We start from the raw sequence: 16561 nt of genomic DNA, 5'->3' as shown, positions 1-16561 counted from the left end.
GTGAAAACCCGTATTTGTGTCATTCTCAAAACTTTTGGCCATTATTGTAGTGTTCCTTTTTTTTTTTTTTTTTTGTCTTGTCAGGTTTGTACTGCTTGGACAGAGAAGCCCTTGGCAGTGATCATTCTGTAACTCTTTCTTTGGGTTAGCTAATGTGGCATTTTATAAATAATATCTAAAATAGTATAAATTATAGAATTAATTATATATTATGGTACAGTACTTGTACTTGTTGCACATGTATTGTTTTTAATGCAACAAATTCATTCCATTTCCCTTGTCAGGGACAGCTGTCAGTCCTGCAGGACAAAATTGACCATTTGGAGCGACTCCTGTCAGAGAACAATGAGATTATTGCCAACATCAGGGACTCTGTCATCAACCTCAGGGAGTCTGTTAAGGACAGTAAGAGGGTTTTGGAGGCAGGGAACATGAGCCAGGGGTCTTTGGAGATGCTGCCGTCCCCTCCACTGGTTGTGCCCATTGACTCTGAGGACTGCCAGTTTTCTGCAAGGCCGTACACAAAATCAGCTGGTGGGGTGCAGGTAAGTCAATGTAAGGTGATGTACTAGATTTCTGATTTTAGAAACTGAATAAGCAAAAACAAAAGAAGTTGAACTGAACTGGAATGTATATCTTCAGACATTCAGTGATGCCATGGGGAGTATATATGCTATGCACATTTAGGCTGGATTTAAAGCAAAGCAAATGTTTGAAGACCTTCTGAATGGATACGTGTGTACATTTATTGTACACACGTGGTAGTAGCCTAGTGGGTAACACACGCGCCTATGAACCAGTACCGTGGTTCATAGGCTACCATTGTGTCCCTGAGCAAGACATTTAACCCTAAGTTGCTCCAGGGAGACTGTCCCAGTAACTACTGATTGTAAGTCGCTCTGGATAAGAGCATCTGATAAACGCTGTAAATGTAAAATTTATTGGTCAGACAGTTTTGATGTATGCGTCCGCTCATAAGGGCCTGTTCGAATAGCCAACACATTTAGAGGTTAAAACTCAGTAGAATTGCTGGGCTCTTTGCCATCTGGCCCGTGTTATATACGCCAGCTGACAGTGTGCCATGGCCCTCACCTCTGAAGAGCAAATTGGTTGGAAATGTCAATTGATTTTGTCCAGGCTCGATGAGGGTTTGTAGAAAACTGAGACAGACAGCATTTATTGGCAAAATGACCAAAAGGAATGTATGGCAAAGCAAAGTAGTGGAGACTTTTCTACCTTCACAACCAGAGCAAAGACTGAAGGGCACAGAGTGTCAGCGTAATATGGAAACAAAGGAACATTAGATTGACAGACCTGCCTCATCTGCAGCAATAAAGTTGTAGGTCAATCATGTTACTTCAAAGATATCCGCAAAGGCACAAAGTAGAAAGAGGGATGGATGAACACAATCACGGCTATAATCGCTGCGTTGTGTGATGTGAAAACTAAATTCTCTCATCGCTGTGCCGTAGCAGCCCATAGTCTGAATTATCAAAGGAGGCACGCTTAACACGGTACAGTTATTCTTTAATAAAATGCGAGTCCCGTCTGTTCCGAATGTTGATACACAGGCAAGGCATCAAATATACAAATAAGCAGAGCAGAACCAAAATCATTTTCAAGGATTTCTGTCTTCTTTTTGGAACATGTCATCTGTTGTGTGGTTTTTTTTTTTTTTAATTTTATTTATTGCATTCCACCAACTGTGACCATAATTGTGTTTAAAACTTTCTCTATATTTAGATGTCGGATGTCTATGACCTGTTGGCCTTTGACAACCCTGACGGGGGAGTGTGGAAGCAGGGTTTTGATATTGCGTACAATGAAAACGAGTGGGACCAGGAACCTCTTCAGGTCTTCGTGGTCCCACACTCCCACAATGACCCAGGTAGGAGCTGGTCTGTTATGGTGCAAGTACAAAGCAAAGCCTTCAAGGGTTTTGCTCATAATAGCATGTTTCACTAGTGTTTTTGCATGAAACCTTTTTTGTGACTTTGAATAATATTTTTGTGACTTTGAATAATATTTTTGGTTTCAACATAGGCGTGGTAGTAGCCTAGTGGGTAACACACTCGCTTATGAACCAGAATACCCAGGTTCAAATCCCACTTACTACCATTGTGTTCCTGAGCAAGACACTTAACCCTGAGTGTCTCCAGGGGGGGACTGTCCCTGTATGTACTGATTGTAAGTCGCTCTGTAAATGTAAACATGATTGAAAAACAGTGTTTGAGGTGTGGTGAGTTCAGACTGTATTTGAATATGTTTTTTTGTGTTGTGCTTTTTAATGAATTTCTTTGCTGATAAATCACTAAATTGCTGATTCATTGCCGGGTTTGATCCAGGGGACTTAAGATTGGACGTGTGTCACTGTGTTGGCTTTCCTCAGCCAGTAGTCAATCAAGCTTCTGAAAACACGTCAACATTTGACTTTCTCTGTGTGGCTGTTGCCTGCTCAGGACTTATCTGGACTCTCTAGTAGAGAGCAGGGAAGTTTTGCATAAACACAAACTGCCCCCCTCCCCACTACCAATGCAAATGTGCATCAGCATGCATCATCACGGCTCAAGGCATTTAGGTAACATCAATGGATCCGTTTCATGGGGGGCCTTGCAGCACTCAGTTGGCAATGTGAAATCCTAACATCAGATGCATTGTAAATATTTTTCATCATTTTTAGTTTGCTTCCGCTGCCTGAGCTTACAGCCCACTAAAGTGTAATTTGATGTACTGCATGTATAAACAGGATGGGCCTTGTGGCAGGCCGAGCAGTCGGCTTTTAGGATATGTGATTATTAAAGCGCCAGCATTAACCTGAGGTGCAGAACTCAAGAGACAAACCCATTTTGATCTGGCACGTGAAAGCTGCTGCAGGAAGGCATATTTTTGGCCAATAACCTGCCTTAACCCCAGAGAAATTATTGCTTTTTTGCTGAATGTGCTAACTGATCGGAAGGGAGGAGGCTGTTTTATTTCCCTCATTCTCACTTTGGCATTCACATTTTGAATATCTGTTTCAAGGAGAATACAATTAAACAAATAGAAATGAAATAGAGTAGAGTTTGTGTTCATTCATTGTAACATGTTTTTTGGTGTTAGACATTAGCTGTGTATAAATTAATAGGTGACAGACCATTTTGCATGTTTTCATCTTTGTATTGCATACCGGCAGAGAAACACATTTTACTTCGTTAAATTTCACTTTGCGCTCTTTGCAGCGTGATGTGGCAAAGACACTAGGTTATTTGCTCCCTCATTTCCCATGGTCAGAGGCATCTGACTTGGAAGATAGTCTTCCCGAATCTCTGTGAGCAGGGGCTTTCATTTTAATTGAGGGTAATGATAGGAGACGTTCTCTCTTCTCTCTGACCCAGTGCCCAGCACGCACCCACACACACCGTACAAATGGTGTTCATGGCCACTGCGCTCTTTGTTTTGAGTTTTGAAATGTAGACCGTCATGGTAACATAAGCCACCCCCATCCCAGCATGCAAAGTGTAGCTCCCAGCTGGGGGTGTGTATGTTTTACCATCAGATGACCTTACTGATGGCGACCAGACCAGTCCAGCCACAGTCTCTGTCCAGAAATAGTCAAAGAGCTATTAATTTTCCTTCAACAGTTTGAGTTTTTAGCACAGTAGTTTTAGTTTTTCACACGCATCATTCACACATCATGCCCACAGGGGCTATTTATAAAGACCTGTTTAAATTGCTCCAGCAATGGTACTTCTGCATCAGGGATGTGTGCTGACTCAGGGATGGGTGACAAGATGCCATTTCCCTCCAGTATGATATAGTCAATCTTCTACAGATGATACAGGATATGCTCTGGGTGTCTTTGCTGACCTATTGTCCTACATTTGGTGTAGATGTAAGGATACTTGAATCTTTGGTTCATTTAGTCTGTAGTGAGAGATTTCTCTGTTCAGGATTACTCTTGATCAGACCTCAATCCAAGAGAAAAAAAAATCTAAATGCTCATCTCAGCCTTAAAAGGGGTTTTGGACACATGCACAAGAAAGCTATTAAGCTATTATATCTCAATGAAATTCAGGACTGTGTGAAAGAGGTCTCAGTGAATCCCATTGAATGAACATATTCAGAGTTAGATTTAAATTATTATTCAGGCTGCTCTGGACAGATAAATCTGACTTTCTCCCATTTGCTTTTGTGAGGATTTAATATGGGGTAATTTGCCAGTAGAGTATGTCTAATTTAAAGTTCCAATAGTTTTGGCAGTACTGACATTCCTGGCTGCGGCGTCCCTGTTTCTCAGTTGCCTTTCGTGTTTCAGGCTGGCTGAAGACCTTTGATGATTACTTCCATGACCAGACACAGCACATCCTCAACAACATGGTGGTGAAGCTCCATGAGGACAACCGGAGGAAGATGATCTGGTCTGAGGTCTCCTATTTTGCCAAGTGGTGGGACAATATTGATGATCAGAAGAGGGACGCTGTTAAAAGGTGAGGAGTCGCAAGGGTGTCTACTGCTGTTTCCTTTGTTCAGTTGTACAGGTTTTAGGTTAGTCACCGCCCAACCCCTGTGTTAGTCAGATGTTGCAGACGGTCTTGATGAACAAGTTGCAGTATGTTGTAACCGCATCTAAAACCCGCTGGATGCCAGATTTCCAGGAACGGGTTTGGACATCTCTGGCTCAGACTGGATGATCAAAGTCTAATTTATGAACAAAAGCATTGTGGATAGAATTCAAATTATGCAATGCCTTTTGGGGAGCCCTGTTTTCTGACACCTAGACTTCCCGAGCCACACACATGCACCACAGCTAGTAATAGGGTTATGACAAAAAGGTCTCTGCTATTACTGCTGCAGCCTGCAGGAACATTTAAAATAGGCACAATAACAACAACATTAGAATCAAGCAAGAATAACCTGATCATAGCAAACAATGTTAATTATTGGAGATAAAAAAAATCACTCTATAGTGGCTTTCGATTGAGCTCATGTGCTTTTTAAGGGAGCAGAGCTCTCCTAAGATCTGTCATAATGAAATGTGCAGTATGGGGAAGTGTTTGATGGAAATGTCACTCTCAGAGCTTGAAGCGAAAAGCCATCCACACACACTCTGCAACTGTGTGAAATGCAATAAACGTTTCTGCTGGAGGTTAGCATTTCAGTTCAGCCCTTGCAAAACAGCCCAGGGTTGAGAGTGGCACAAGACAAGAATCCAGTGGTTGTATTTATTCACTCTAGATGCTGAGGAAGTGATCAGATGCAGCGGTGGCTCCATCCTTCCTGAAGATTATTTCTTGTTTTTTACTCTGATGATGACGACCAAGACTGAATAAACTGTTTTGTTTTTTTTTTGTTTTTTTTTTTTTCAACAAATGCAAAATTGAGCTCAGCGATTTAATTTTCCATTCCAGAAACAGTAGCATGGTCTGAAAATGAATTCAATTTTATCTTTGAATAATATCTATGCATTGCATCTCTGAACATTATGGAATTGCAGTATGAGGCAATATGAATTTGTTTAATTTAGCAGAGTCTCTCTGTTGCCAAAAGCTTGGAAGATTGAGTGTCTTCCTCAATGTGACATTTACCTTTCTTGCTGTTTTTCCTCAACGACTCTGGTGTTTCTCACCTCCTCGCCACAGTGCTGCTCATCCCCACAGCCTAGCTGGTAACCAAATAAAGGGGAAACCCACAGATTGATTCTGGATGCGAGATATCGTTTTCAGATGTGAAATAAAGAGTAATTTGAAGTCTCCATTGAGGAAGTGCTGAGTCTGTGCACTCCCATCTCTCCCATCAAAGGCCTCCAGAGGGCCTTTTCCTGGAAGGCCTGTGCTGAAGAATCTGCATGGCAGTGGGGAAAAAGTGCTGAGTGGCAGCGCCACATAATAAGAAGTGGGCTTTTACCACAGGTGTCTGCTTTTGCACTGAGGGGATGTTAATTGGTTTACTGCAGCACTCTGGTACTGATAAATTAACTCATGTTGTCGAGAATGTGCTATAGTTCAGCCTTTGGTAAGGAGTTCTTGTTATTAGAAATTAGCCTTTGTTCTGTTACACAAATACATTTCTCCTGTTTCATGAATGCTTTAAACAGTAAGTTTAATTTTTAGAATTTCTTGTTTTTTTTTTTTTTTATTGGTTTTTTTTTTTACATTGATAGATTTTTTTATTTGTACAGACGCGACTGATTACTGTTTACTTAATGAGATGCTAATTAACATGAGCTGCATTCCTCAGTCTGATTAACACAGGCCAGTTGGAAATCGCCACTGGGGGCTGGGTGATGCCGGATGAGGCCAACACCCACTACTTTGCATTAATAGACCAGCTCTTGGAGGGACACCAGTGGCTGGAAAGGAATTTAGGTATGTAAATGTTTGTTCTGTCTGTGGCTGCTAGCAAAACGCAGATCAAATTACAGCCAAGCTGATGGCCAAGTGCCACCTCTGCCACCATCCAAATTGCCTGCTAACCTGCGAAGAGTAGGATTGTGAAATGAATGACTAATAAATTAGCACATTAATCTCATCACAGGTGTCTGATAATGATGCTTGCATGGTGTAAAATGTTTAATTTTTTTCCTGAGTGGCATTTTATTGTCTGATGGTAAAACAAATTTTTTTTTTTATATATATATATATATATATATATTTTTTACTATTCTGTAGTATACCGATATGGCTTTAGTGTCTTTATTACTAATTACTAATAGTATATATATATATATTACTATTCTGTAGTATACCGATATGGCTTTAGTGTCTTTATTACTAATTACTAATAGTATATATATATATTACTATTCTGTAGTATACCGATATGGCTTTAGTGTCTTTATTACTAATTACTAATAGTATTAACCAATATCTATTAAATTGCATATCTTGAAATAGATCAGTAAAGAGATCTAACTTATAAGAAATAGGGTGTTAATGAAAACATTCTTTATTTGTTGATTAGTTGCATCTCTAAAGGGAATTATTTAACAGCGCACATCTGTAGTTCAGACTTATTTGCCAATGTATTTTAAATGCTTTAGGTGAGGATAAGATACTGTTCAAATAAACATAAAATAGCATAACAGTAAGTTTGTTGGTGTTTTTTTGTTAGTTTTTTTTTTTGTTTTTTTTATTAACAGGTAGTACTGGATAGAGGCAACAATTTCTAGATTATAAAATACAGCACCCCCTGTGTACTCCCTCGCAGAGCAGAGAGTGCAGAGTGCTCAGACCTATCAACAGTTTTATTGCCATGGGCTTTTATCACTCAGATATGTGCATGAGTAGACTGTTCTGGTGTGCCAGTGGTCTTCAGCTGAGAGTCAGATGATTTCCTACAAGCAGTAGTGCAGTGCAACCTCTGGACAGACTTCAGCAGAGCTGATCATTTTGCATGGTACTTTCATGCAAAGACATGCATGTATGTTGTGTTCTTTTGAATAGCGAAGAATTTTTGTTTAGTCAAATTGTGCTGATAATGGAAAACACTCACACACACAGCCCTTTGTTTGGAACCTGTGTTTTGTGGATTAGGCTGAACAAATCCAGGTGGGATTCCTATCTTCATTCTTCTCCAATTGTCTCCTGCAGGGGTAAAGCCAAAAACCGGATGGGCTGTTGACCCTTTTGGACACTCACCCACCCAGACTTACTTGCTGAAGCAGTCTGGCTTGTCCAACATGCTAATTCAGAGAGTGCATTACTCCATCAAGAAGCACTTTTCCTCCCAGAAGACGCTGGAGTTTTTCTGGAGACAGAACTGGGGTGAGTACAGGTAGTGGCAGATGATTATGTTTAGCCCTGGAACATCCAGTATTAATACAGGGACCTTAATACTCAGCCTTGTAACTGCTGGAACAATAACAGGCATTATTCCCAGAGAGGGGCTGATGATAATTATCAGTGGTGTCCTCTGACCCCAAGTTCTGAGCTCAGATCTCCTGACTTCAGATGGAAAGTTTTGGTCTCTGGCAAGGAGACTGCAGTCAAGCCTTTGATTCAGTGGAGAACTTGACCATAAATTGTCCAGCTGCATATCTGAAGGGCATATCAAAGCTGCCCTTTGTCCCCAAAAATAGGTCATGTGAACTTCATGGCTTTCTGTAACTCGAAATTGAATCCACATGGATTGGTTCCATCTTTTCCATTGATAATGATTGTAACCCCCCCACTCACACCAAACAGAGGGCCTTTGGAATCCTGACTTTTTTTAGGTCATGGTGTGTTTGTCATGCACCATCTGTAGAGTTTAGGCCAGTTGTGCATTTTTGGCTGTCACTTGGCCCAGCCTGTGAGCCAAACTCCCACATGCTGTCGCCTCTCTGGCCGAGGTTATTCACAGGGTTTCCTCGGATCCTGAAAAAGTCTTAATTTTTGAAAATGAAGGCCTTAAATATTATTATAAATAATACAAATAAATCCAGAAGGTCTTAAAAATACTGCACACCCAAGAAATCTAATTAAGGGTAACTTCGAAATAATTTGTTATTTGTGGTTTGCATTTTTGTGTATGAGATCAGAATTAGCCAGACCGCCTATGGCGCTAGACAGCTAAATTCTGCGCTCACCGGCAGACGTCTTTTTTTTTTTTTTTTTTTTTATATATATATATATATTTAAAAAAAAGGAATAGTGAGGAGTGAAAAGTATATTCCTTAATTTATTTTTTTCTAAATCAAATGAGACAAGCCTTCCAGCTGCTAGTAATCCACCTTCCGGGTTCTCAAGTAGAGGTGTTAGATTATGCAAAATCATGCGATTTGTATTGTGTACTTGGACTGAAACAACAATATGACATTTTACCAACAATATATTATGACGTTTTACCAAGACTGGCTGCTCAGTCTCACTTCAGTCTGTTAACCGTTCCTGCCTTGTTCTGGACTGGAGTCAGGGACACGGGATAGAGATGGAAATTAATTTCTATCTTTTCAGTGTGGTCGAACTTGTGCAGTAAATGAGCAGTCTGCAAACACAAACTTCTGGTCCGTTGCATCTATCCTTTTTCATATGATCCGATGCTTGTAAATTTGTTTTGTGATTGTTTTTTTTGCATATAGCAGCGCAGCTGCTAATGCACCCCGCACAACAGCCCACAAGTCATATGTGTGACGTCACAGCAGCCCAGGATTGAATGGATATGGAGTCGGGCGATGGCGAACTTGTAGTTAAAAATGCAACTACAAATACAAATTTGTATCAGCACCAAAATCCCTAAAATATCCCATTTATATCCAGCAGTTTCTATAAACTACTATATGCAGTAATTCTTTCTTAAAATATACCAATTTATTATTTTTTTAATTTATATATATATATATTTTAATTTATATTACTTAAGATAAAATACAATTAATACTGTATTTTTGAAGAGTTCTAGCCAAGAAAATCTCCTTGGAGAAATGTAGTTGACATCCCAGATGAAGGATCTTAAATTTGATTAAAGGGGTCTTAAATTTGGCTTCCTTAAACCCGCAGAAACCCTGTATTCAGCTTCCCACAGCAAGAGACACACTGACATGGCACCCGCTGATCCTTTCTGCACATGCCAGGGTGACTGTGCCAGGGTGATGTTTAATGTTCTCTAATGGGGGAATTTTGTTTGTCATTAGTTAATTGCTCTCTGGCCTTCTGCTCTGCAGTTTTTAATTTTTTTGAATGTTTACTCTTACTGGCATGGTTAAGGTTTTTTTTTCCTTTGCATTCTGAGCCAACTACCCACCCTCCACCTTTTTTTTGCCTGCAACGTCATTGAACCTTGACTGGCCTTGAGTGTTCAGTGAGTAAACACTGCTGAAATTTTTATTCCAGCATGTAGATATGAAACGTGCAATGGAGTTTTATTTTTTAAATGGTCAAAAAAGAGAAACCGAAATTGTGACGTTTAATGGAATTATTTGAAATAATTAGAAACCTTGACAATGAATGTATATTTTTACTCTTAGAATGTAGTGTTCAGCTGAACTTTTTTTTTGTAATTATTTTTTTTTTTTTGCCACTGGGCATTTCTCTGTAAATACATGAATATACTACCTCACTGCATCTAATTTGCTTAATAAGATGTACATATTTAATTGTGTGCAATTGACTTTGCATGCAAACATGTTTTTTTGTGCTCACAATCCCAGCACCGCCTGGTTCCGCTCCCTTTTTTTTATGGGAAAAGAACTGAGTAGAGCAAATGGACATTTGGAAAAACTAATGTTCCCTGAATGTCTGGAAGCAGGCCAGCTTATCTTAAAACAACAAGCCAAGTGGGAGGAAGTGTCAGAGCGTGCAGCCGCTGTTTTCAAGTTCTCCTCCTGTCACCGTAATGGAGGAACATCTGGGGCTGATCCACCAAGCCACTCTGACAAACATCCATAAAGAATGATTAAAATGGTTCTCCAACACTGGACCCAAGCCACTTTCAGCACTGTGTACACGCTATTACAGCTCATTTGGCGGCAGTAGAGGGGAGCATGGCCAGTGCCAGCACAAATTATCTTGCCACTCAGCCAGAGTCCATGTATCAACACTGCTTTGTTCTGAAACAGTGTCTGAGTACTGCTCGTTTTGGGTTTGCTGACTGGTTTTGTGTCCATCTTTGTGAAGATCTGCCACAGCCTTGAGTGGCTGCTGGAAATGCTGAAAAGAGAAGCTGATAATGCAGTAACGTGTCAGGTGTTCTGATACTGCAGTGTGCTAGAGAAGCCCCTGCAAGAGCAGTGGAGTCCACACTCTCGCAGGAAATCCATTTGGCTTTTTGTAAAATATTCAGCTGCCAAACAGCAGCTCTCCTGTTCTTCAGAGTTTGTGAAGAAGGCAGATGAGTGCCTTTTATTATATGTGATCTTGTAGCTGTATTTTTATATATACAATCCCCCACATTTATTATTCTCATATATCGAGTAACATGCATGCAGCTGGGCCTTGGTCCTTTGTCTCTATAAACCAAAAAAAAGTGTCTCTTGTCCCTTTAGAAAAGGATCCCAGCACAGATATCCTGTGTCACATGATGCCCTTCTACAGCTACGATGTGCCTCACACCTGCGGCCCTGACCCAAAAATCTGCTGCCAGTTTGACTTCAAGAGACTCCCTGGAGGGCGCATTAGCTGTCCCTGGAGGGTCCCACCGCAGGCCATCACTGACAACAACATCCAAGAGAGGTGAGTATTTACATGGCCCTTCGCAGCTGCGTTTCACTGCGGAGCCTTTTATTTTTAATTTTTTTATTATGACAGACCTGTCTTTCCCAAGAGCCCATTTTTTTCTTGTCAGTATAGACGAAGAAAGAACAAAAGTCTCCGTTTGTTCGGTTATGCCAATAATGGGAATAGAGAGGGGAAGAACAAATCAAACAGATGGCACTCCTGCCCTGAGAGAGCGAGCTCTTTGTGTAGAAGAGGATCAAACAATCTCTGCATGATAGATTTCAGTCTGATTTGCTGTTTACTCTTCTTTACATTTTTTTTTTTTTAAGAACTTACAGAACTGCTCAGAAGGAGATACATTTAGCACGTCTTAATACTTTTCAAATTAAGCAATGAAAAATCAGATAAAAGTCATCAGCTGGCTTCCAACAACTAAGCAAAGGATTTTAAATGAGGTTTTGGTTCCAGAATCACATCTGAAGCAAAAAAATTTACAACTGCACATCACAGGACTGCAACTGGAGCCACTTTGATTTTGGAAAAACACACCTTCTAGTTTTAGTTTTAGCTACTAAGATGAGCACATTGTTTACTCTGGAGCTATTTACAATGCAGTAAATGTAAGCCTTTGTTTTTAGATTTGTTGTTAAATGAAAGAGTTGAAGGTTTTTGTTTTTTTAATTGACATAAATTAAACTTTTGAGACATCCATACTTTAATCAATTATTGTACCTGCAGCCAAGTCTGCAGTGTAATGCTTCATTCTGACTTTTTTGGTTTTATACAGTTCTGTTGAATGATTTAAAACAGATGAAAAGCTTTGCCTATTGCTAGCCCCTGATTATTCTGTCTGTATTCGCAGAGCTCACTTGCTGCTGGATCAGTACAGGAAGAAGTCCAAGCTGTTCCAAAGCAAGGTGCTTCTGGTGCCTCTGGGCGATGATTTCCGCTACACTGAGGCCTTGGAGTGGGACCAGCAGTTCCAAAACTACCAGAGGCTGTTTGACTACATGAACTCACACCCAGAGCTGCATGTGAAGGTGTGTGTAACTTCCATGTTTTTCTGATGTACATTACCAGTCAAAATTTTGTACACACCTACTCTGTGGCAGTTATGGAGTCTAAGATGGAGGCCTAGTGTTGAACAATCTAATGCAAGAAACATATTTTCAATCTTGTAGCATGAGAAAGTGTAGTTTGAATATTTTTCCTCTTTTTACTTTCATGGCAGCTTTGTTCACTATTGTCATCCTCAAAAGCTGCCTCATGCGATGCTCATTAACATGAGTGAATGATAAGAAAGTGTTTAGCATAAACCTTGTTGGAAACCATCCATGTTGTCTAACTTCAGATGCTTGAGAGAACCCAAGAACGGGAAATCACAGCAAAACATCCTGCCTTGGAGAGACACAAATGCTCAGCTTTTGCTTTGTTTGCTATTTTTTGTTTATTACATATTTATTAATTGTTTTATGTCTTTCAGTTCGATAATGTAAAAAATGTAAGACCCATAAAGGAGTAGGTGCATCTAAACCTTTGACTGGTTTTTAATCTATGAACTAACATCTGGTCTTAAAATATATAAACCTGAGGTGCATATTTACAGGGAGTATGAGAAAGGAAATCACATTTCACTTTGATTGCTATAATAAATACAGTGACTGTAGAAACATTTGCCCGCCATTGATTTCCCACTCGTTTTATTTTGTTACACCACATAATCAGAATGGATTGAATTTGGATTTCTCCCCATTTTCCCCCCCTGTTTTCTCCCTGCCATGCAGTTCTGGCAGCAATTACAGCTCCTGCAGACTGCAGCAGATTTTTGCTCTGTAATTTCTCTACATCTTGCTTCATTCGTTTTCATTCTACTTTTATGCACCCCCGAAGCACCGCGGCATCCCCACAACGTTGGATGTATGGATGATGTCCCCAGGATGAAGCATTGCCGCAGACAGCGGCTACAGAAAGCTGCAGTTTGAGGCTCTGCAGAGCGTAGTGCTGCCTTCTACTTAGTCTTACATTCTCTTGTGTTCCTTGTGGCAAGCTTCAGCATACATGCAATGATTGTTTTTCCTCCCCAATGGATTTTTGACACTCTTCCCTAAAGCAGAGATTTTTAAAGCTCCCAGGCAGCTGATGTCCCATAAAAAGTTTCTGATGATGCTTAATATCTGATGATTAATTTGATCCAGTTGACTAAGAATGAACACAGCTGCTGCTAGATGAGAATACACATAAAATATGTCTGCAAGTCACAACACTCTGATTTTGTTTTGGTTTGTATTGATCATCACTGCTTGTTTTCTTCGTGCATAGGCCCAGTTTGGCACCATCTCCGATTATTTTGAAGCCCTACGGAGTTCAATTGCCAGCAGCACTAGTGGCTCTTTGGCCCTTCCTGTGGTCAATGGGGACTTTTTCACTTATGCCGATCGTGACGATCACTACTGGAGTGGCTACTTCACCTCCCGGCCATTCTACAAGCGTGTCGACCGTGTGCTGGAGTCACACCTCAGGTAGATATGGACTTCATTTCTGTACATTGTACGTTGTTTACCTTCAACTAAACACACATATTGCTTCAATTGGCTACAACCAAATGTGTTGTTTTAACTCCTTGTACGTGTGTGTGTGTGCGTGTGTGTGTGTGTGTGTGTGTGTGTCAGTTTTATAGGCGGTCGTTAAATGTGGCTCAGGAACCACCTTCAGATGTGGTCTGAGTGGTCACAGTTTTACACATCTGTCCACATGCATGATAATGCCAGTTTTTAATAGGGCCAGGTAGTTATGACTTTCTCAGATCTATAGGACGAAACATTCTGTTTGTTTCTGAAGTTTAATTTTTAAATCACTCTACCTTGCCCAAACGTCAGGGGAGATTTAAAAAACAGGGCCTTGAAAACTGATGTGTGTTTCATTGGCTCAAAAGAGACTGAAATTTGCTTTGCATGCTTTGAGTTAGGTGGGTTCAAAAACATATTTTCTATATTTTAGTTTGCATTCAGAATCAGCGCCGTGATCCTTCAGGCCGACCTTGGTTGACTATGCAGGTGTTTAATGACATTCTGTAAAATGCTTCATTTCATTGCATTCATTCCAATAAACAGCAGTCTGTGCTTTGATACAGACTGAACTGACCTTTAGATTAACTCTTGTCCTTTGTTTGTGGCAGATGTCGTGCCTTTAAATGCTGCTCCGCAGCGCAGACTCGTGAAGCAGCGCTCTGATGAATGGTGGTCAAGGCGGGTCTCAGTCACCCAGTGAGCAGGATCATGCACCGAGCATGGCGGCTCCCTCAGAGTAGACTCCAGAGTGAGCGTGGCATGCGCCTGCCTCCTTGCTCAACACCATCGAGCCACTTAATCAGCTTTTTTCCCCAGCCTCTGTTGACATTTTGCTTTATTTACCACTCCTGTCCAGTTAATTAGTCCCATGGTGAAGCATCATGGGTACAGCAGTGCTGCGGCAGGGGCCAAGTGGTTTGGCCCCATTTCTGAATGAATCCATATGAGGATCTAGAGTGGGACTTTTTTTTTTTTTTTTTGGGTCAGGGGTCAGTCGACTGCGCCACTTTCATTAAACCCCATTGGTTTCCATCACTGCAGTCAGCCGTTTCCATCACTGCACTCAGATTAGGGCTAGGACCTTGTGTTAGAATATGGGGTGAACTCTGTTCATGCATATCGATTTTGTTTGGATGTGTTTTAGGGAATAAGGGGCCAATCAGCTTGTGTCCAGAGTTTTTCACAACTAGTGTGTTAGGAGTGCAATAGAGAGTGTGTGTGTGTTAGAGATACTGTCCCTGCTGTTGCAGTAATGAGGCCATCTCTTGCAGGCTCTGCACAGAGTGAACAAAAAGTATAGCCAGACGGGCATAGGCAGTGCAAATTTACACACACTGACTGTCTTGCTCGGTCTCAGACACCATACACACAGCACACACATTCGCACAGCAGAGGCAACGTGAGAGGAGTGCAAATCGGCCGTGCTGAAAGACAGCATTGTCCGCGCATCTCCCCTCTCCTCTCCTCCATTACCTGCAGCTCATTGTGCAGAGACCCTGGTGGCCCGATGTACAGCCTGTGCCAGGGGGAATGCTGGCAAGCGATTTTTAATTTTGATGGGCCGGATGGGCTTGTGCAGGAAAACAGTTGATCACCGCAAAGCTATTAAATAAATTCTGGTGCTGTGATGGACGCTTTTAAGCTGCAGGTAGAGATTCCCGCTGTCAGGAGGCCCAGAGTTCCCCTCCCCGCCCTTCCTCAATCAGACAGATAGTGATGTTCTCAACACAAGGTCACTCCCTTTCATTGCAAGTTCTCTTTGTGTGTGTGTGTGTGTGTTCCTTGTAAAGCCATCGTGATTCATTTCTCTAATTGTTTTGCTGGTGGCAGAAGTAACTTGGTCAGCTTTATGCCCCCTCCAGCCCATTGGTCATCCATTAAAAGGATTTTAAAAAGACATGTTATAAAATGACCATCAAGGACAGTAATAAAGTTATCACTGTTTCTCAGCCAGGCCGCTGTCTTTTTAGTTTTTATTATTTATGCTGTTTGGCAGTGGAACCATTGAAAGTAAAGTTTGGAAATTGCAGATGAAGTTGATAAGTTCAGCACGAACTTGAAATGGACTGCCACGTTCAGTGGACGTTTCTGCAGTTCTGCAGAATGACTAGAAGATGCTTAATGTGGTTAACCTATAAACCGTGACTTGCTCTAGTATGTTTTTTTGTTTTTTTTTATGACTCATTACTGTGTGGTTGGAGAAAAAATAGGTCTGGAATTGTTACTATGGTAATATTGGTAATATTGCAATATTTTAGTATATAATTATAGAGTTAAAAACTCAATTTAATTTAATACTTGTTAAAACTGAACTATGCACAGTGAGTCTACGTTTTTAATAGTTTTGAATGAAGGCGTCATGGGTACCAAATGAGTCTCTGTAACCATAGTAGCAAGAGTTTCAAGAAATGAGAGCGTTAAACCTGGGGTGGGGGGAAGTCATTGATGTCTGAATGTTCCACACTACATCCACATCCAGTTCTCCCTTCCCAGTTATTTTAATGTCTGTAGAAGTCATTTTGTTTTTATGCTTGAACGAAGCTGTTCCGTCTTCTTGAAGATAAGATTGTATTGTGACTTGTCTCACACTTTCTTTTCTTCTTCCCTCCTCCCCACCTTTTCCACCTCAGGGCTGCTGAGATTCTGTACTCTCTCGCCTTGGCAGAGATGCGGAGGTTTGGCAAATCCAACAACTTCCCCGCTGTGGAGAGCTACAAGCTGCTGACAGCAGCCAGACGCAACCTGGGCCTCTTCCAGCACCACGATGCCATTGCAGGCACGGGGAAAGACTGGGTGGTTGTGGACTATGGCACCAGGTACCAGAGCTGGGATGGCATGAATGCAGGCCAGAGTGAAATGGAACTGGTTCATACATTGACTATT

General features: G+C 41.0%; 1 protein-coding gene across 1 annotated transcript in view; it reads left to right on the top strand.

Annotated features, from left to right (window-relative positions):
* man2a1 (mannosidase, alpha, class 2A, member 1) overlaps window positions 1-16561 on the top strand; it is a 30679-nt gene that overhangs the window by 2569 nt on the left and 11549 nt on the right. Inside the window, exons 2-10 of the mRNA XM_028974590.1 lie at window positions 285-545; window positions 1744-1888; window positions 4295-4466; window positions 6217-6344; window positions 7569-7742; window positions 10940-11126; window positions 11974-12151; window positions 13431-13630; window positions 16309-16494. Coding sequence (XP_028830423.1) covers window positions 285-545; window positions 1744-1888; window positions 4295-4466; window positions 6217-6344; window positions 7569-7742; window positions 10940-11126; window positions 11974-12151; window positions 13431-13630; window positions 16309-16494 — 1631 coding nt within the window. The remainder of the gene's footprint in view (window positions 1-284; window positions 546-1743; window positions 1889-4294; window positions 4467-6216; window positions 6345-7568; window positions 7743-10939; window positions 11127-11973; window positions 12152-13430; window positions 13631-16308; window positions 16495-16561) is intronic.

Source organism: Denticeps clupeoides, chromosome 3 (assembly GCF_900700375.1).
Source record: "Denticeps clupeoides chromosome 3, fDenClu1.1, whole genome shotgun sequence".
Taxonomy (NCBI): Eukaryota; Metazoa; Chordata; class Actinopteri; order Clupeiformes; family Denticipitidae; genus Denticeps; species Denticeps clupeoides.
The sequence above is the reverse complement of the archived record's forward strand: the minus strand, read 5'-3'. Positions and strand labels throughout refer to the sequence as shown.